Genomic DNA, 19,875 nt, shown 5'->3' with positions numbered 1-19,875 from the left:
TATTTATTACAGGAATTACATTTCACTAAATATGAGAGGAGCTTGGAAAATGGAGAATTGGAGCATTAGCTACATGGGGTAAGGTATGAAAACCTAGCCTTCTCTACTGAGGAATGTCAGATCAGAGAACAACTACCAAGGAGGCTGCATTAAGAACTGGTGTTGGTAGGTAATCAGAGCTTCCAGAGAAATTTGATAATTGAAGCTTGCCTCACTTCTTAAGTGAAACCATGAAAAGCAAGCTTGCTGGAGAAATTCATGGAAACTGCTGTATGTGTGAAAACTCTGCTTTTGTGAATCTCTTGTTTCTGTGTGTCTGGGTTACTGGGTCCACAATCAGGAAGATGCTGTAGAGTGGAGAAGGGTAAGGATGAGGAGGGAAATGCTGGTCATCTCTGTGTCTGTCCATCACTGGGACTAACCATGATGGCCTTCCAAGAATAATGACTCTGTCCACTTCTGCCTTCTTCTTTTGATCCCAGCCTTAGCAACGTTGACTATTTTATCCTCATGATGTATTATTGGAAGTAGCAAAGCCTTTGGCACATAGATAGTACTTACTACTTCATAGATGAAAGGAATGGTAAGACCATTTATGTGATGCAAGTGAGAAGCAAAACAAAATGTGCTCCTGAGAAAGTATTTCATAAATCTCTTCTAATATACTTGACTATAATTAACAGTTAAACATTATGTAACATTGATACTTTATTGTTAGATTGGTGACTAAAAGGAATTAGGGAAAAGAATGTCCAAAGGAGAAACTGTCTGTAATTTCCAGTATTACCAGTCGGAGAGAGTTTTAGACGAACAGCTTCATAGGCATTCTTCACCACTGCAGGCTAGACCTTGAGCCTCTTCACCATCTATCAGTATTTCTTCCTTAGTGCTCCTACGTAAGTCCAACTCCTCTCCTTGCATTAGGGCCCCATTACCTACACAAAGACTTTGGCCCTATAGATAGTTTTCTATAATTTTTTACAATTATGCTATGTACAATAAAGCATCTGATTACATTTAGATTTTTTTTTTTTTTTTTTGGTGGTGCCAGAGACTGAACTCAGAGTGTTCTTGTGTATGCTAAGCACACATTCTAACACTGGGCTCTACCCCTATCCCTGACTCCATTTTTCTGTTTGTTTTGGTGCTGGGGCCTGATTCTACTTTTTGATGTTTTAACTGTTGACAGTTTTTAAGCCTCACCCCTTTTCTTCCCTTCTGTTCCACATCTGGGTGCACTGATAAGAGAGCCCAAATGCTTTTTCCTTTGGCTTTACAGAAGATTCAAACCAGTAGATTCTTTAGCTTGCATATGGGAACTCTCATTCTGGCTACACCCTCTAATCACAATAAAAACTCCAAGCCAGTTTTCTTTCTTTGATCTCTTGAGCCATTTCAGAAAGCCTGTTTGGGAGCCTGATCTGCTGCCCTAGAGATTTGAATTATGTAAGTAAGTAACATTTTACATACCTTCTTATGTGTGTATGTGGTATCATCAGTCTCCATATCTGAACTAATTTTGGGTGGGAGTCTATCCACTTCTAAAGAATGGTTACAACATTATAATATCTTCTACTTTATTTTTTCCCCCACAAGATTTTTATTTTTATTTTTAAGGACCGAAACAAAAAACAACTAAAACTGAAACTTCTAGAAGAACCACTTGTTCTTGTCTATCTTGTCCCCCCTCTCTTTAGAGTGAACTTAACCTCCTGTTGGGCCTTACATTAAAAACATGGTTTCTGAAGATATCTGTTGATCATAGTTTCGTTCAAGAGGACATGGCATGATTATTATTACAAAAGACATTTGACCTTTGACCTGTTAGTGATATTATTCTTCAATGGCAGTTGTCACTTTGCAGGGATAGTGGTCAATTTCAGCTACTAGAGAATGGCTTTTGGGGTGGTATAAAGAGCCATCACCTATGTCAGAATAGTATCTTGTCAGGACTAGTACTGCTTTTCTTGGGTTTCATTAACTTGCCCATTTCGAAAGCAAACACCCAGACCTAGGGCAGAAAGAAAGTGTATTAGGGCTCTTCAGAAGAACAAATAAATATATTATATATAGTTATAAGAGGGAATTTATCAAATAGGCTTACATGTTCAGAGGATCAATAGTCCCACAATGGCCATCTGCAGGTTGGAGAGCCAGGGAAACCAGGAGCTGCTCAGGTGAAGAATATGGAGCATCAGTACAAGGACGAAGAATGATCCAGCCCCAGTCCAATGCTGAAGACCTGGAAGCCAACTGGAGGGTTGCTGGTGCAGCGCTATGTTTAAAGGCTGGAGAATCTGGAATCTGATGTTCATGGGTGATGGTGGCAGCAGCAAAAATGCATCTGCTTAAGAAGGACTGAGCATGTGTGGAGCTTCCCCTTCTGCCTTTTGGTTCCATCCAGGCCTCAAGCCTACTGGATAGCACCACTCCTGTTCAGGGTGGGTCTTCACTCATTTCATTGACCCACATGCCTGATATCTCTTCATCTTCACAGACATTTCCAGAATTGTGATTTACTAGTGTTTTAGGTTTGTCTCAGTCTAGTCAAGTTGACAACCAAGAGTAACCATCACAGGAAGGAAGGGCCTATTTTCCATTTTTAAAAATTGTGTAAACTAGGATTTAAGTTAGATGTTTTTCAACAGGATTCAAAATAACAGTAGCTAAATAAGGTAGAAATTTGTTCACATAAAAGTTCTAGTTGGTGTGGTGACTGCTATGTAATGTTATCACGGGCCCCGGTTTCTCCTAGCTTGCTTTCCACCAGATTTTACAATGAGCCATGTCTGCATGGTACAGTGATACATATTAAAGTCTGCATTCCAGCCAGCATAGAAAAAGAAGAGATAAAGGAGGAAAGGAGTGTTTACTGCTTCTCTTTAAAGGCACAGTTTCAAACTTAGTCATACAGCCATTTTTAGTTACAAGAGAGATGAGTAACATTGTTTTTATTCTGGTGGCTAGGTACCTGTAAAACAGATTTTATTACTAAGGAAAAAAGGGGAGAGTGAAAAAATGGGGATAGCAATCTCTGTCCCTCAATCTTCCCTTGACTCTATATTCCTGTGGTAGGCAGAATAATGCCCTCCTTGCAAAGCTGTTTACTCTAATGCCAGAACCTGTGAATATGGTAGGTTACATGGCAAAAGGAAATTAAGGTTGCAATGAAATTAAGTTTCTAATCAGTTGATACTAAGACAGATACCAAGATATCCAGAGGGACTCAATGTAATCATAAGGGTCCTCAAAATTAGGAAAGGGGGATAGGGATGTAGCCGTTATCACCTAAACACACACACACAGAAGGAGGAGGCAGGGAGGAGGTCAAAGAGATGTGACACGAGGTTTTGCTCAGAGGAAGAGATACATGAATCAAGGAATGTGGGTGACCTCTAAAAGTTAGAAAAGACAAAAAAGCAGATTCTCCCTCTAGGGCTTCTAGAAAGAAGCATAGCCCTACTTATACTTTGATTTAAGTCCAGTGCAACCAGTGTCAGACTTCTAACCTCCAGAAGTATAATACATTTGTATGTGTGTTATTTATTTTTCTTTACTTTTGTTTGTTTTTGTAGTGCTAGAGATAGAACTCGGGGCCTTGTGCATGCTAGGCAAGTGTTCTACCTCTGAGCTATATCCTAGCCCTTATATATGTTTTAAAAGCAAATAAATTGTGGCCATTTTTTGGAATGGCAATAAGAAACTTACAGAATTTTCACTGGAAATGTTAAATCAATACCTAAAAGTGAGAAAGTGACTTAGGAATTGGGCTGTGGGCAGAGGCTGGAAGAATTTTAAGCAACATGGTGCCAAAAACCTAGGTTGGTTTGAACAGACTGTTGGTAGAAATGTGGATGTTAAAGACACTGCTGGTAAAGGTCAGAAGGAAATGAGAAACATTATTGGAAACTAGAGAAAAAGAGATACTTACTATAAAGTGGCAGAAAATGTAGGGGAATCGTGTCCTGAACTAATGTGGAAAGCAGAACTAAGAACAATGAAATTGGGCATTTAACTGTGGATATTTCCAAGCTAAGTATAGAAAGAGAAGCCTGATTTCTTCTTGCTTCTTATAATAAAATGCCAGAGGAAAGAGCTAGATTGAGGGAAGAATTGGTAAAGAAAAAGAAAATATGACTTGATTGAAAGATTGCAAATGATGCTAAAATTGAGATTTACTTTCAGGATAGAAAAAACCATGGATGGGGTTGTAAATTCTTAATACCACAGAAAGACCAAAAGGTCAGAATATGCAGTCACAAAAAGGCTATAAAGAGATTAAGTATATGACTCAGATGTTCTCAATTATCTCTAAAGAAGTTGAAAATAGGTGAGTGACTATCTAGAAGAAACCTCTTGTCTAACACAGGAGACTCCATAAGGTTCATGAGAATTTTATATTAGCAGAAACTTTCAGCCTGGAATGAAAAGGAAAATATGAAATGAAATGAAAAAGAGAAATGAAATGATAAAAGGCTGTCCAATATGCGAAATTCTACAGGCAAGTAACAGGCTGATAAAACTGCTTCTTTACAAATATGTGCTTCCTTTTATGAAAAAGAATGGAGAGATCCAGAGGGTAGAGTCTTGAGCAGTAAAGGTATTTCCAGACCTTGAAACTTAATGGGTTTGTGTGGGTGTATTTTGAAATTTGGGGGGAATAGTGATTCCTTTTTTTTTCACCCATTATATCCCTTTTTGAGGGATAGAAGGTTAAGTCTTAAATGACCAAATATTTTCTCCTTCATTATTTTGACCTGCCATTATGTTCCCTATTTTAATTCCTAAGAACACACAAGTGAATGACAATGTTTATTTTCCAGGTACTCTTGAGCTAGGAGAATAGATAATAGGTACAAAAATAAGGTGAGTTCAGGGTAAGAAGGATAAAATTTGTTTAGAGGAGGTAGTAGATAGGATTATTAGGGAAAAAATGGAGAAAGTTCAACCTGAATAGCATGAATAAAAATTTACTGGGCAGATTAAGTAGGATGCAAGGGGAAGCCAGTTCAAGCTGATGTTATAGCACTTGTATAGGCAGAGATGTATGAGGTAATAGGTTTTATTTGAGGACCTATAAGTGGTTTGGTAAAATTGGTAGGGTGGGAAAGATGGTAAAGAAGCAGAGAGAACTTGGAATAAGAAGAGCCTTATATGCCATGCTAAGGAATGGAAATTCTTTCCATTAGTGGGAAGGAAGACGTTAAGATGGAATTGATATGATTAATTCTCACTCTGGCCATTTCATTCTCACTTTAGATACATCATCAGGAAGTAAAAAATTTAGTTTGATATAATTCAGATGAGAACCTGAAGTAGAAATAGTTGCGGGAAAACAAAAAGATAGAGGGGTTATTATATCATAAAATCACACAAATTTTGATTCTTTCATATTTAAAAAGAGCAAACTTCTAATCTAAATCTTGTTTTCAAGTAGAAATTCTTATTTGGAAAAAACATATATACTGACTAGGAAACTCAAGTTACCCAGTTAGAATTGTAATTTATTTTTTATGTTTACCATTTGATCCCTCTGAGATTTTTAGAAGTGTGGTCAGTTTTTAGAGACTACCCCTAGAAAAGATGATAATATCAATTGCTGAACATGCAGAGTTGATAAAAGACCAATTGGTAACATCTCCAAAGTATAGAGATCCTGCGAAGTCTTAAACAGCTGTATTATTTATGTGAGATGTTGTTAATCATAAACTTTTTATACAACCATACAAATTTAATAGAATTTATTAGGAATTTCAGAAAACAAAGCTTCATAACTACAACTAATGCATAATTTGAATAACAAAATATCCTCTTTTATTTTAAATAGAATGAATTTATATCCAGTAGCATGCTTGTGAAAACAATGAAATATTTCCATTCATTAAAAATGTATTTATCAGTAAAATACATAATAAAGTATAATTTATAGCATAAATGTAAAGTGATCAATTTATCTCCATTACCTATATTATATTTCATTTTTATGGTTACAGTGTTTTGAATCATTAATAAATGCAGAAATATATATTTACAGGAGATTCTCAAAAATAATGATTCCATTACATAGTTACTGTCATACTTCATCAATATTTTCTTTGCAATCTGGATCCAACAACAGGAGATGGTCCAGGCCTTGGAATGCTGTTCTGTAACATAGTTTCAGAATATTCCTTTAGTGTAACATTCACAGACTTTAACAGGTAAATCTCCTAATAGATTACAGATTTTACTAAGACTATATGCTCATAATTCAAATTCTAAATGCTACATACACCTCATTCTCAACAAAAGTGAGGAATTATATAAGGCATCATATTAATCATAATAATTCATGATCTTCATATTTTGCTATTGGTAACATTTGTTTATATAATCTGCTATGAAAATGGTCAAAGTTTAATAATTTTATTTTCTACAGGAAGCAGTTGGAACCCATATAAGACTTTAGGAATGTTTAACAACATACTTTGGGCTAAAGAAGTAAGCTGCTTGGGAAGGTAATTGCTAAAAATTCATTACATTTATTTTATTTTGAAAAGTAAATAAAATGCTTTAAAATGAAAATTCTGCTTCTAAGAGTTTTATACTTTGAAATTTATAATGGCAATGGCAGGGGTTTTGAAGTTCCCTTGCAACAACCTTATTACACTGTATTGTTTGCATGTTGCCTCTATTAGAATGCAGGTTACTCTTCCTCTTTCTATTTGCAGTCCTAGCAGAGTGCTCAACACATGGGAAGTACTCAGTATCTGTCCAATAAAGAAAAGGAACTAATATGGTAGCTTCTACAAAAAGAAAAGGTCAGGCTACATGGCTGCCAACAGGGGGAAATTCTAACTTTTTGGGCAGGACAAAGGTTGGACTGAAAAAGCCTTCCCAGATGGATGACACTGGGGCCAGTCCTGAAAAGCAGATGAGAACAAGGTCTGTGAGGCAGTGGGAACAGCGTGGGCCCTGGAAGCATGCAAGGAGTTCCAGGGAGACTTGCCAACTACTCAACAGAGGGTAAGTTATGAGATGGGGAGCAACCAGTGGTGAGGCTGAAAAGACTTTGAATGCATTTCTCTGGAGTTTTAATTTTATTTTTTTAAGTAACAGGTAACAACTAAAGTTAAATTTTAAGCTAGAGAGATTATTCTGGTGATGGTGGTATGAAAGATGCACTTGAGAGAGCAAACCTGGTGGCAAATGAAATGGTCCAGATTACATATGATATTCCTTTTTAAAATTGATTATTTAAATTGTACATATTTATGAGGCACAGTGTGATACTTTGATACTCATATACAATATGTAATGATAAAATAAGGGCCTTGTGCATGCTAGGCAAGTACTCTACCATTGAGTATACTTGCAACCTTTCTTAAACTTATTTTTCATTAACACATAATAATTATACATATTTAAGAGTGTGTTATTTCAATATATGTTGCAATGTATAATGATCAAAACAAGTTAATATTAATTCATATTTCCATCTTCTTATCATTACTTTGTGTTTTGAACCTTCAAGTTCAAGTTATTCATAAAGTATATGTTATTGTGAACGTGATAAATTCTTACAGGACACTGTCACTAAGATTGGAAAGGACTGAATGTATTTGAGGAATATTTAGTAAATATAATTAGGAATATTTATGGCTTTGCATAAGGGAGAATGAGAAGCCCCATAAGACAAATATTTCTGTCTGGGAAATTTGATGAAAGATGGTATTATTAATTGAAATAAGGATTATAAAAAAAGTAGGATAGATTTTGGGGGAAAGAGAGAAAAGTTTAATTCCTGGTTCTGTCATTGAACATCTCTGGGACCTTGGGAAAACTACCTGATGTCTGTAGCTCAGAAGGTTGAGAATAAGTGGGAAACCATGAGGCACAGCACTTTTCAATGGTAGGAAATCAGTTAAGTTTCCTTTCTTCTTTCTAATTATATCTCAACAATGTCCACTTGCCACTAGAGAGTACTAATTTATTAAAAACTAGCACTCATTAAAGAATTTTGGAGTTGGGTGCAGTGGCACATGCTTGTAATCCCAGTAACTCAGGAGGCTGAGGCAGAAGGATTGCAAATTTGAGGCCAGAGTCAGCAACTTAATGAAGCCCTGCCTCAAAATAAAAAATAAAAGGGCTGGTAGAGGAATCTCTAGTACTGGAAAAAAAAGTGATATTTTGTATGGAGTATAAAACTCTGCTTCAGAGTATTAGAAAAAAAATTTCAGGTTCTAGTAAATCACTGCATTTTATTGAAATATAAAAAAGATAATTTATCTATTCAAAAACCATGCACAAGAAATCATAAAAAGTCAACCAATATTTTCTAAATATTTCATATGTGCTGGTTTCTATAAAGCATATAGGGAAGTGGAAAATAATTTTAGGCCTCAAGAATACAGTTCAGGAATATTACTCAACCTTACAGAAGAATGAAATTACGGCATTTACCAGTAAATGGATGGAGCTGGAGGATATCATGCTAAGTGAAACAAATCGATCCCCCAAAACCAAACTGAATGTTTTTTCTGATATGCGGATGCTAATTCACAATTGAGGGTGGGATAGAGAAGAATAGAGTTACTTTAGGTAGAAGGGAGTATGGGGGTAAGAAGGACAGTAGAATGAATCAGACATTATTACCCTATGCTCATATACAACCATATGACTCATGGTATTCTACATCATGTATAACCAGAAGAATAAGAAATTATACTTCATTATATATGATGCATCAAAGTTCATTCTACTATCATGTATGACTAATTAAAACAAATAAAAAAGTTAAAAAAATACAGTTCCAAAGAAGATTATTCACTTAGAAAAGCAACTAACAAAAATGCCTGTGTAGTATAAATACAAAACTTGAGATGCTGTACTAATAAGTTCAGAGAAGTGTGAGAAGGCATGAACATATGCAAATCATGAGAAAAACATAGAGGCAGAACAGGTTATTGCAAACTTGATGGTCAAAATATTAAATGTGCCTAGCTGTAATGGAAGATTCATAGTGTAGTGAGAAGGAAGATGAAAAGAAGGGGGAAATACAAAGGTTGTTAGAATGATTCCAATTTTTACAAGAAAAAAGTTATGCTTCCACTTCAATACTTTCACTGAAGCACTTAAATGCAAATCTCACTTAAGTATGTAAATACTTAAATTTCATCCAAGTGCTTTCAGGAATATTACTTTTTTTGGGGGGGACAATCTAAACAAGTTAGATGATCAGAATAGTGTCAATAATAATACTACCTCTCACACCATTAAGCATTTTCTATGTTATTGGCACTGTTTCCTCCGTGGGATAGCTGCTATTACTATTAGAATGACTAGGAGTACCCAATGAAGGGGAGAAGGTGGGTTGCATATTATTATTATTATTATTATCATCATTATTATTCCAAAACCTCAGATTTACATTTGGTCTAAGTAATGGTAGGGTATGTTACAAGGGATACTGAGGAGATCTTTCCATTAAAAATATTTCCCTAATCTAAGTGTTAGTGTCTGATATTCTACAATTAGAAATTTGTTATTGTTTCCATTTATTGTTTTTGGAATTATTTAATGTTTAAAAATAATTTTTAGAATGATAATTTAAAAAAATTTATGCTGAACACCTTCCCTGAGAGAAGAAATCTGAAATCAATATTACTAAGAACTATAGAAGCAGGGCAGGGAAGAAATGAAAGGATGATAAAATGAGAGAGACAGGCCTCTATCCATAAAAAATGTGTGCATATGTTCGGGGTGATGGTGAATAATCCCGGGTTGGATCTTTGGAGGACATTTTATTCAAATAAGTGGGAAACTTTGAATCTGGAATGTGTATCAGATAATACCATTGTTTATCAACATTAAATTTCTTGGGTATAATAACAATATTGTAGTTATGTAGGAGAATGTCTTTTTTCTTAGAAGAACATGTATGCTGAAGTATCTAGAGGGGGAAGTATTATGATGTCTGCAATTTACTTTTTTTTTTTTTTTTTTAACAGTCCTGTCGTTTTATTTTGGAAATTTTCAAACCTACAGAGAAGTTGCAAAAATACTCTTCACATTTCCAAAAATTTAATGTTTTGTCAAGTTTACCAAATCTCTCTATATGTATGTATGTGTGTGTGTATACATATATGTATTTGTTGTTGAACCATATTACACTCAATAAAATCTATTCATTAACATGTAGTCCATATTTAAATGTTTCTAATTTTCACAAAGATGCCTTTTTAGAACCTCTTTTTTTTTTTTTTTTTGGTACCAGGGATTGAGCCCAGGGATGCTTAACCACTGAGCCACATCCCCAGCCCTTTTTATTTTTCATTTTGAGACAGGGTCTCACTAAGTTGCTTAAGGCCTCTGAGTTGCTGAGGCTGGCCTCAAACTTTTTTTTTTTTTTTCCAGATGTTTTATTTATTTATTTATTTTTATTGTAAACAAATGGGATACATGTTGTTTGTACATGGGTTAAAGGCATACCACTTGTATAATCATAAATTTACATATGGTAATGTTCTTTGATTCATTCTATTATTTTTTCCATTTCCCCACACGCCTCCCACCCTTCTTTTCCCTCTATACAGTCCTTTCTTCCTCCATTCTTGCCCCCCTCCCTAAACCTAACCCTAAACCTAACACTAATCCATCCCACTCCCCCCCTTATGTGTCATCATCCACTTATCAGCGAGATCATTCGTCCTTTATTTTTTTGAGATTGGCTTATCTCACTTAGCATGATAGTCTCCAATTTCATCCATTTGCCTGCAAATGCCAAAATTTTATCATTCTTTATGGCAGAATAATATTCCATTGTATATATATACCACAGTTTCTTTATCCACTCATCAATTGAAGGACATCTAGGTTGGTTCCACAATCTGGCTATTGTGAATTGAGCAGCTATGAACATTGATGTGGCTGTATCTCTGTAGTATGCTGATTTTAAGTCCTTTGGGTATAGACCAAGGAGTGAGATAGCTGGGTCAAATGGTGGTTCCATTCCAAGTTTTCTAAGGAATCTCCACACTGCTTTCCAGAGTGGCTGCACTAATTTGCAGCCCCACCAGCAATGTATGAGTGTACCTTTCTCCCCGCATCCTCGCCAACACCTGTTGTTGCTCGTATTTTTGATAATGGCCATTCTAATTGGGGTGAGATGGAATCTTAGGGTGGTTTTGATTTGCATTTCTCTTATTACTAGAGATGTTAAACATTTTTTCATATGTTTGTTGATTGCTTGTACATCTTCTTCTGTGAAGTGTCTGTTCATTTCCTTAGCCCATTTGTTGATTGGATTATTTGTATTCTTGGTGTAGAGTTTTTTGAGTTCTTTATAGATTCTGGAGATTAGTGCTCTATCTGAAGTATGATTGGCAAAGATATTCTCCCACTCTGTAGGCTCTTTCCTCACATTGCTGATAGTTTCCTTTGCTGAGAGAAAGCTTTTTAGTTTGAATCTATCCCAGTTGTTGATTCTTGCTTTTATTTCTTGTGCTATGGGAGTCCTGTTGAGGAAGTCTGGTCCTAGGCTGACATGTTGAAGATCTGGACCTACTTTTTCTTCTATAATCTGCAGGGTCTCTGGTGTGATTCCGAGGTCCTTAATCCATTTTGAGTTGAGTTTTGTGCAGGGTGAGAAATATGGGTTTAGTTTCATTCTGTTGCATATGGATTTCCAATTCTCCCAGCACCATTTGTTGAAGAGGCTATCTTTTCTCCATTGCATATTTTTGGCACCATTGTCTAGTATGAGAAAGTTGTATTTATTTGGGTTTGTGTCCATGTCCTCTATTCTGTACCATTGATCTACCTGTCTATTTTGGTACCAATACCATGCCGTCTTTGTTACTATTGCTTTGTAGTAGAGTTGAAGTTCGGGTATTGCGATACCCCCTGCTTCATTTTTCCTGCGAAGGATTGCTTTAGCTATTCTGGGTTTCTTATTCTTCCAGATGAATTTCATGATTGCTTGCTCTATTTCTTTCTTTTTTTTTTTTTTTCATTTACATTATTTATTTGGAAATGTTTACACAAGTACAGGGAAACTAAATTTTCAAGACAGTGGATGTTATTAGATTATCATCAGTTTATTATAAAAGAGACATGGAAATTATTTACATGATGAAAGATTTCAGAACTTCAGTGGAATAGGTAGCTTCACACGATGCCACTTCAATAATGATTTGTTTCAGTCTACATACTTTCCAAGAATGTCACCATCTCTAAGAAATAATCCTTGTCATCTAGAACTACTTTGGTGCCTCCATACTCTGGGAGAAGAACTTTATCCCCAACTTACACACTAACTGGCTGAATCTCTCCACCCATTCCTTTAGAGCCTGATCCCACAGCTACTACTGTTGCTTGCAATACTTTTCCTTGAGATTTTTCTGGAAGCATAATGCCTCCTTTGGTTACAGTTTCGGCTGCACTTCTTTCGACCAATACTCGGTCAAACAGTGGAAGAAACTTTCTAAATGCTTGTCCGGCCATGACTCTCGCAGCCTCAGCTAGGACTCCGCTCTCCCGCCGCCCCTGCAAAGAGACCCGCAGTCCGGCCCTCAGAACACGTGAAAAGCTGCTTGCTCTATTTCTGTAAGGTACATCATTGGGATTTTAATTGGAATTGCATTGAATCTGTATAGCACTTTTGGTAGTATGGCCATTTTGACAATATTAATTCTGCCTATCCAAGAACATGGGAGAACTTTCCATCTTCTAAGGTTTTCTTTAATTTCTTTCTTTAGTGTTCTGTAGTTCTCATTGTAGAGGTCTTTCACCTCTTTTGTGAGATTGATTCCCAAGTATTTTATTTTTTTCGATGCTATTGTGAATGGGGTAGTTTTCATAATTTCTCTTTCTGGGGATTCATCACTTATGTATAAAAAATGCATTGGATTTATGAGCATTGATCTTGTAACCTGCTACTTTACTGAATTCACTTATGAGTTCTAAAAGTTTTCTGGTGGAATTTCCTGGTTCCTCTAAGTATATAATCATATCATCAGCAAATAGGGATAGTTTGAGTTCTTCTTTTCCTATTCGAATCCCTTTAATTTCTTTGGTCTGTCTAATTGCTCTGGCTAGCGTTTCAAGTACGATGTTGAGTAGAAGTGGTGAAAGGGGACAACCCTGTCTTGTACCAGTTTTTAGGGGGAATGCTTTCAGTTTTTCACCATTTAGAATGATATTAGCCTTGGGCTTAGCATAGATGGCCTTTATAATGTTAAGGAATGTTCCCACTATCCCTATTTTTTCTAGTGTTTTGAGCATGAAGGGGTGCTGTATTTTATCAAATGCTTTTTTTTGCATCTATTGAAATAATCATGTGATTCTTGACTTTAAGTCTATTGATATGGTGAATTACATTTATTGATTTCTGGATGTTGAACCAACCTTGCATCCCTGGGATGAAACCCACTCGATCATGGTGCACTCTCTTTTTAATATGTTTTTGTATGCGATTTGCTAAAATTTTGTTGAGAATTTTTGCGTCGATGTTCATTAATGATATTGGTCTGAAATTTTCTTTCCTCGATGTGTCTCTGTCTGGTTTGGGTATCAGGGTAATATTGGCTTCATAGAATGAGTTTGGGAGGGTTCACTCCTCTTCTATCTCATGGAATACTTTGAGAAGTATTGGAATGAGCTCTTCTTTAAAGGTTTTGTAGAACTCGGCTGAGAACCCATCTGGTCCTGGACTTTTCTTTGTTGGTAGGTTTTTGATGACCTCTTCTACTTCATTACTTGAAATTGGTCTATTTAAATTGTGTATGTCCTCCTCATTCAGTTTAGGCAATTCATATGTCTCTAGAAACCTGTTGATGTCTTCAAAATTTTCTATTTTGTTGGAATATAGATTTTCAAAATAGCTTCTAATTATGTTTTGTATTTCACTCGTGTCTGTTGTGATATTTCCTTGTTCATTCCGAATTTTAGTGATTTGGGTTTTCTCTCGTCTTCTCTTTGTTAGAGTGGCTAAGGGTTTATCAATTTTGTTTATTTTTTCTAAGAACCAACTATTTATTTTGTCAATTTTTTGTATTGTTTCTTTTGTTTCAATTTCATTGATTTCAGCTCTGAGTTTAACTATTTCCTGTTCTACTACTTTTGGTGTTGGTCTGTTCTTCTTTTTCTAGGGCTTTGAGCTGTAGTGTTAGGTCATTTATTTGTTGAGTTTTACTTCTTTTATTGAATGCACTCCATGAAATAAATTTTCCTGTAAGTACTGCTTTCATAGTGTCCCAGAGATTTTGATATGATGTTTCTTTGTTCTCATTTACCTCTAAGAATTTTTTAATTTCTTTCCTAATATCTTCTGTCATCCATTCATCATGTAATAGCATATTGTTTAATCTCCAGGTGTTGGAGTAGCTTCTGTTTTTTACTCTTTCATTTATTTCTAACTTCAATCCATTATGATGTGATAGAATACAAGGTAGTGTCTCTATCTTCTTGTATTTGCTAACATTAGCTTTGTGGCATAATATATGGTCTATTTTAGAGAAGGATCCATGTGCTGCTGAGAAGAAAGTGTATTCGCTCTTGGTTGGATGGTATATTCTATAAATGTCCGTTAAGTCTAAATTATTGATTGTGTTATTGAGGTCTATGGTTTCTTTGTTCAATTTTTGTTTGGAAGATCTGTCCAGTGGTGACAGAGGTGTGTTAAAATCACCTAGTATTATTGTGTTATGGTCTATTTGGTTTCTGAAATTGAGAAGGATTTGTTTGACATACATGGATGAGCCACTGTTTGGGGCATAGATGTTTATGATTGTTATATCTTGCTGATTTATGCTTCCCTTAAGCAATATGTAATGTCCTTCTTTATCCCTTCTGACTAACTTTGGCTTGAAGTCCACAGTATCTGAAATGAGGATGGATACCCCAGCTTTTTTGCTGAGTCCATGTGCATGGTATGTTTTTCCCCATCCTTTCACCTTTAGTCTATGGGTATCTCTTTCTATGAGGTGAGTCTCTTGCAGGCAACAAATTGTTGGATCTTTCTTTTTAATCCAATCTGCCAGTCTATGTCTTTTGATTGATGAGTTCAGGCCATTAATATTCAGGGTTATTATTGAGATATGATTTGTATTCCTGGTCATTTGGCTCATTTTATTTATTTATTTATTTATTTATTTATTTTGACATGACTTGGTTCTTCCTTTATTTGACAATTCCTTTAGGATAGTTCCCCCCTTTGCTGATTTGCTTCTTTGTTTTTCATCTCTTCCTCATGGAATATTTTGCTGAGAATGTTCTGTAATGCTGGCTTTCTTTTTGTAAATTCTTTTAGCTTTTGTTTATCATGGAAGGATTTTATTTCATCGTCAAATTTGAAGGTAAGTTTTGCTGGGTATAAGATTCTTGGTTGGCATCCATTTTCTTTCAGGGCTTGAAAAATGTTGTTCCAGGCCCTTCTAGCTTTTAGGGTCTGGATTGAAAAATCTGCTCATATCCGTATTGGTTTCCCCCTGAATGTAATTTGGTTCTTTTCTCTCACAGCCTTTAAAATTCTGTCTTTATTTTGTATTCTAGGTATTTTCATTATAATGTGCCTTGGTGTCGGTCTGTTGTAATTTTGTATATTTGGAGTCCTATAAGCCTCTTGTACTTGATCTTCCATTTCATTCTTCAGATTTGGGAAATTTTCTGATCGTATTTCATTGAATAGATTGTTCATTCCTTTGGTCTGTTTCTCTAAGCCTTCCTCAATCCCAATAATTCTTAAATTTGGCCTTTTCATGATATCCCATAGTTCCTGTAGATTCTGTTCATGATTTCTTACCATCTTCTCTGTTTGGTCCACTTTGTTTTCAAGATTAAATATTTTGTCTTCAATATCTGAGGTTTTGTCTTCCAGGTGTTCAATCCTATTGGTTATGCTTTCTATGGAGTTCTTAATTTGGTTTATTGTTTCCTTCATTTCAAGGATTTCTGTTTGGTTTTTTTCAATATCTCTAACTCTTTATTGAAATGATCTTTTGCTTCCTGTATTTGCTCTTTTAACTGTCGATTGGTGTGATCATTCAGTGCCTGCATTTGCTCTTGCATCTCATAATTTGCTTCCCTGATCATTTTAATTATGTACATTCTGAACTCCCTTTCTGTCATTTCTTCTGCCATGCTGTCATTGGATTTTATTGATGTAACATCTAGATTTGTTTGGAACATTTTCTTCCCTTGTTTTCTCATACTGTTCAGGTATCATTGTACTGCTGAGATATTGCAGATTTCCTTTATTGACTTATAATGTCCCTGAAGATTTCTAGTATATCCCCTCTCAGCCTTCAGTAGCCTGAAGTCTTGGAGGAAGTTGATAATGTGGTGCTCCACAAGGAAGCTGCCTCTCTAGGGGTGGTGGCCTTCTGGTGGGGTATATTCCCTGCTAGTGGGCAGAGGTACCTTCACTTGCTGACGAATGGTCATCCAAAGTGGAACTAGGATGTGGGCTGATGCAAGGCCAGTTTGGGCCTGTTTTCTCTGGTTTTACAGTCCTTGTGGGAGAACCTCACCCAGCAGGGAAGACTCACCTAGTGGGGAGGTCCCGCTGGTCAGTTCCCCTCCTAGAGGTTCCGTTCAATTCACAACTACCGCCTGGGCTGGGCAGCCTTCTTCTGCAATGTTCCCAGGGACCCGGACCTACCTCCTGGGCCTGGAATCCTCGCCCTTCGCAGACGAATCTCCTTAGGCTGCCTCTCCTCAGAGAAGCTGCCTGCAGTCCTGGAGCCTTCGCTCCGCCCCTCAGTTTGTCTGTGCGGCTCTTCCACCAAGAAGCCGCCTAGGTCCTGGGACCCTGCTCTACACCTAATCGCCTGGCTATGCGGCCCCTTCTCTGAGCAGCCACCTGGAGCCCCTTACAGTCGCTCCAAGTCCCAGTGACCTGCCACACGCCTCTTCCTCCGGCAGCCGCCTGGTGTTCCATGCGGTCGCTCTGAGTCCAAGTGACCCACCGTGCACCTCCTTCTCCTCCAGGCTGTCACCCAGAGATCTCGTGCGTTCGTCATGAGTCCCATGAACTCACTGTTCACCTCCTCGTCCCGACTGCCACCCATAGTCCTGGTGCAGTCACTCTGAGCCCAAGCGCCCCGCCGCGCTCCTCCTCCTCCTCCTCCAGGCAACCCCCCTGTGTTCAGGAGTGGTTGCTCTGAGTCCAAACCACTCACCACGCTCTTCCTCCGGATAGCCGCCCGTAGCCCTGGTGCAGCTGCTCCAAGTCCAAGCGACATGCCGAGCCCGTGCTTCTCCTCCTCCTCTGGGCAGTCCCTGGTGTTCAGGAGTGGTCGCTTTCAGTCCAAACAGCTCACCACGCACCCCCTCCTTTGGGCAGCCTCCCAGAGCCCTGGTGGGTTGCTCCGAGTCCAAGCGCTGTGCTGAGCGGCCTCTTCTACGATGCTCCCAGTTGTCCGAGTTCACTGCTCCAGCGGGGGGAGGGGTGTCTTCGTTGGACAAATCTACTTCACAAAGTTCCCTGCGTTCAGGGCTACCGCCCCATCTGGGACGCCTCCCCAATGGGAGAGACTCACCCGGCAGCTCTGAGTTGGTCCCAAGTCTCTCTATATCTTCTCTTCTTGAGTCCTGAGTCCTGGAGCAACATGAAATGCAACCACCCTCTAGTCCACCATCTTGAATCCCTCTCAAACTTTCAATCCTCTGCAATTTACTTTTGAACAAGTCACAAAAATATATCTTTCTGTGTGTATATGTATTTACCTCTATTCTACTTATTTATCTGTCCATCCATCCATCCGTCCATTTTATAAAGCAGGTATGGAAAAATGTTAACAATTTTGGTGAATCCAGGTGAAGAGTAAAATAAAATATAATAAAAAACAGGATAAGAGAAAACAAGAATAAAATATCCAAATCCCCAAGCAAGATATGACAAACCAAGCAAATTTAGTATCAACTGTTTAAACAGGTAGCTAACAATTTTTTCTTATTTGTGCAATTCTTTAATTTTGTACAATTTTCCCTGAAAATAAATTGTTAATGCTGTTGTTAAAATGAAGGAGAGAAAAATATTTGGCAATAAAGACTGAAGAAAGCTAATGATTATCAGTTGTCATGAAGACTGAAAAAAGATGCAAGAAAAAAAAGGTTTCAAGTCTACTAGTGATCCCCTATGCACACCATTAACTTTTCAGTTATTAGATATTCTAGCAATATAATATCACAGTAAATTAATATGCATAACAGGGTAATTTCTTGATTGGACAACTTTCTCTCCCTATTGAATAGTATCTTACTATTCATACTCTGTAATTAGTACACTGTTTTCAAGTTGAGCTGTGTGTACAAAAGAGTGATTTCGATCATTACAAGTATTATCTCACTAAAGTGAAAGAATCCATAATAATAAATAATAAATGTCATAATATATGACAGAACTGATACAATGTCCCAAATTTCATGCACATAAAAATTATCACCATAAAAATCACCAAATTTCTGGATATGAAAAATTTAGAGAAAAACTAAGACAGTATGTAAAAAGTAGCCATGAAAAAAAAAAAAAAAAACCTCTCAGAAGTTAAAGTAACTATTGACAAGAGAGTTATATCTAAAAATCACAACTTGAAAATGCCAAAGGCCACTTCGAAGAACTACATGCTTAGAGGTAAATATAAGTTTTAAGAGGGCAGAGATAGCCTCTTTCTTACTATTATTCACTGTCATAGCCAGAGCACAACACTTTAAAATATGGATAAGAAATATTTTACTTAACTTGCATAATCTTATTTTTCCCATTGAGATTTCAGAACTAAGGGGTTGTGATGAAAAATAATTAGAAAAGCATCCAATTAATTCTCTAATAAAACATTTTTTTGATGAATACCTAAATTAAGAGTTGTGAAAGTACAGTAATATCTTAGTTTGAGGACACCCTTTGTGTAGAACTTACTGTCTCCCAATTACCTCTAGCCAGACATATTTTCCTTCTCTGGTTTCTTAAGTTGATAGTCTTAGCTTATATTATAGGTATTTGTATATACTACCAATGTATGTCTTTCTGTTTGACTGCAAATTCTTGAATGCAGGAACCGTTTTTTATTTACATGTTTTTCTTTATCAGAGTCCAGTGCCAAGGCAAAAAAAAAAAAAAAAAAAAAAAAAAAAAGATTCAAGATAGTCATGTTTAGTTTTGAACTCTTAAGACATGGAAGGGATATGGGCCAGGGCACAGATCATTACCAAGGTAAACAGTAATTTTTCAATTAGGCTATACAACTAAAATTATTTGAGGATTGGTGCACTACTGCCTGTTTCTGATCCTCATGACTGATAAAATACTCTGGATGTATAAATATTTAGATTCTGATTTTCAAAATGAGAGAATATTTGCTTGATTGTAATGAAACATCTTATGATAAAAAGTTGGTTGGGAGAGTTAAGCTCTAAAAATCAGTATCAAGAAAAATTGATATTAACAAAGGGTTCTTACCTTTATTGATATACACATGAAAATTATGGCATTTCCTAAAACAAGAAAGAAGAAGAAGAAAAAAAAGCATCTTCAAATACCTACCAGAAGTGGTATTATTTGTAGAGTATTTTTGATGGATGGATTTTTGCAAATGGTTTCTTGTACATCTGAAAAATTATACCACAACACAAAAATAATTTGGCTATGTATAGTGAAAAGAATGACTAAAGAATCAAATATTACATTCTTATTTTGACACACAAAATATTCAAAATTGAGTAAGACTTTCTTTTCCTGCTGATCCTGACTATTTATTAAGACATATGTCTTCTTTTTTTCCTTTTCTTAAACCAAAAAAGGCATTTCATCCTTGCAACCTTTTTCCTCAGGAAAAGAAAATATGTTTATTTAGTTATTGAGGTATAAAAATTGAGTAACTTGGTCAATGCTGGACT

At 36.4% G+C, this 19,875-nt stretch overlaps 1 protein-coding gene and 1 pseudogene across 4 annotated transcripts in view; both read right to left on the bottom strand.

Moving 5' to 3' along the window:
- Positions 1-489: 489 nt before the first annotated feature.
- Positions 490-19,875, bottom strand: part of CEP126 (centrosomal protein 126) — a 79,952-nt gene continuing 60,566 nt past the window's right edge. For 2 of the 3 annotated variants that reach the window (XM_079101920.1, XM_079101922.1), the window contains 3 exons: positions 19,523-19,587; positions 3,123-6,146; positions 490-3,058 (listed from right to left, as the gene is read on the bottom strand). In XM_079101920.1, the coding sequence (XP_078958046.1) occupies positions 6,084-6,146; positions 19,523-19,587 (128 nt within the window). In that variant the 3' untranslated portion in view covers positions 490-3,058; positions 3,123-6,083. The remainder of the gene's footprint in view (positions 3,059-3,122; positions 6,147-19,522; positions 19,588-19,875) is intronic. The other variant, XM_079101921.1, reaches the window with a different exon arrangement.
- Positions 12,057-12,560, bottom strand: LOC306639517 (10 kDa heat shock protein, mitochondrial-like; annotated as a pseudogene). The gene has a single exon. The product of its transcript is annotated as a 10 kDa heat shock protein, mitochondrial-like (transcript).

This window comes from Sciurus vulgaris, assembly GCF_902686455.1.
Source record: "Sciurus vulgaris genome assembly, chromosome: 11".
In the NCBI taxonomy this organism is placed as follows: domain Eukaryota; kingdom Metazoa; phylum Chordata; class Mammalia; order Rodentia; family Sciuridae; genus Sciurus; species Sciurus vulgaris.
The sequence above is the reverse complement of the archived record's forward strand: the minus strand, read 5'-3'. Positions and strand labels throughout refer to the sequence as shown.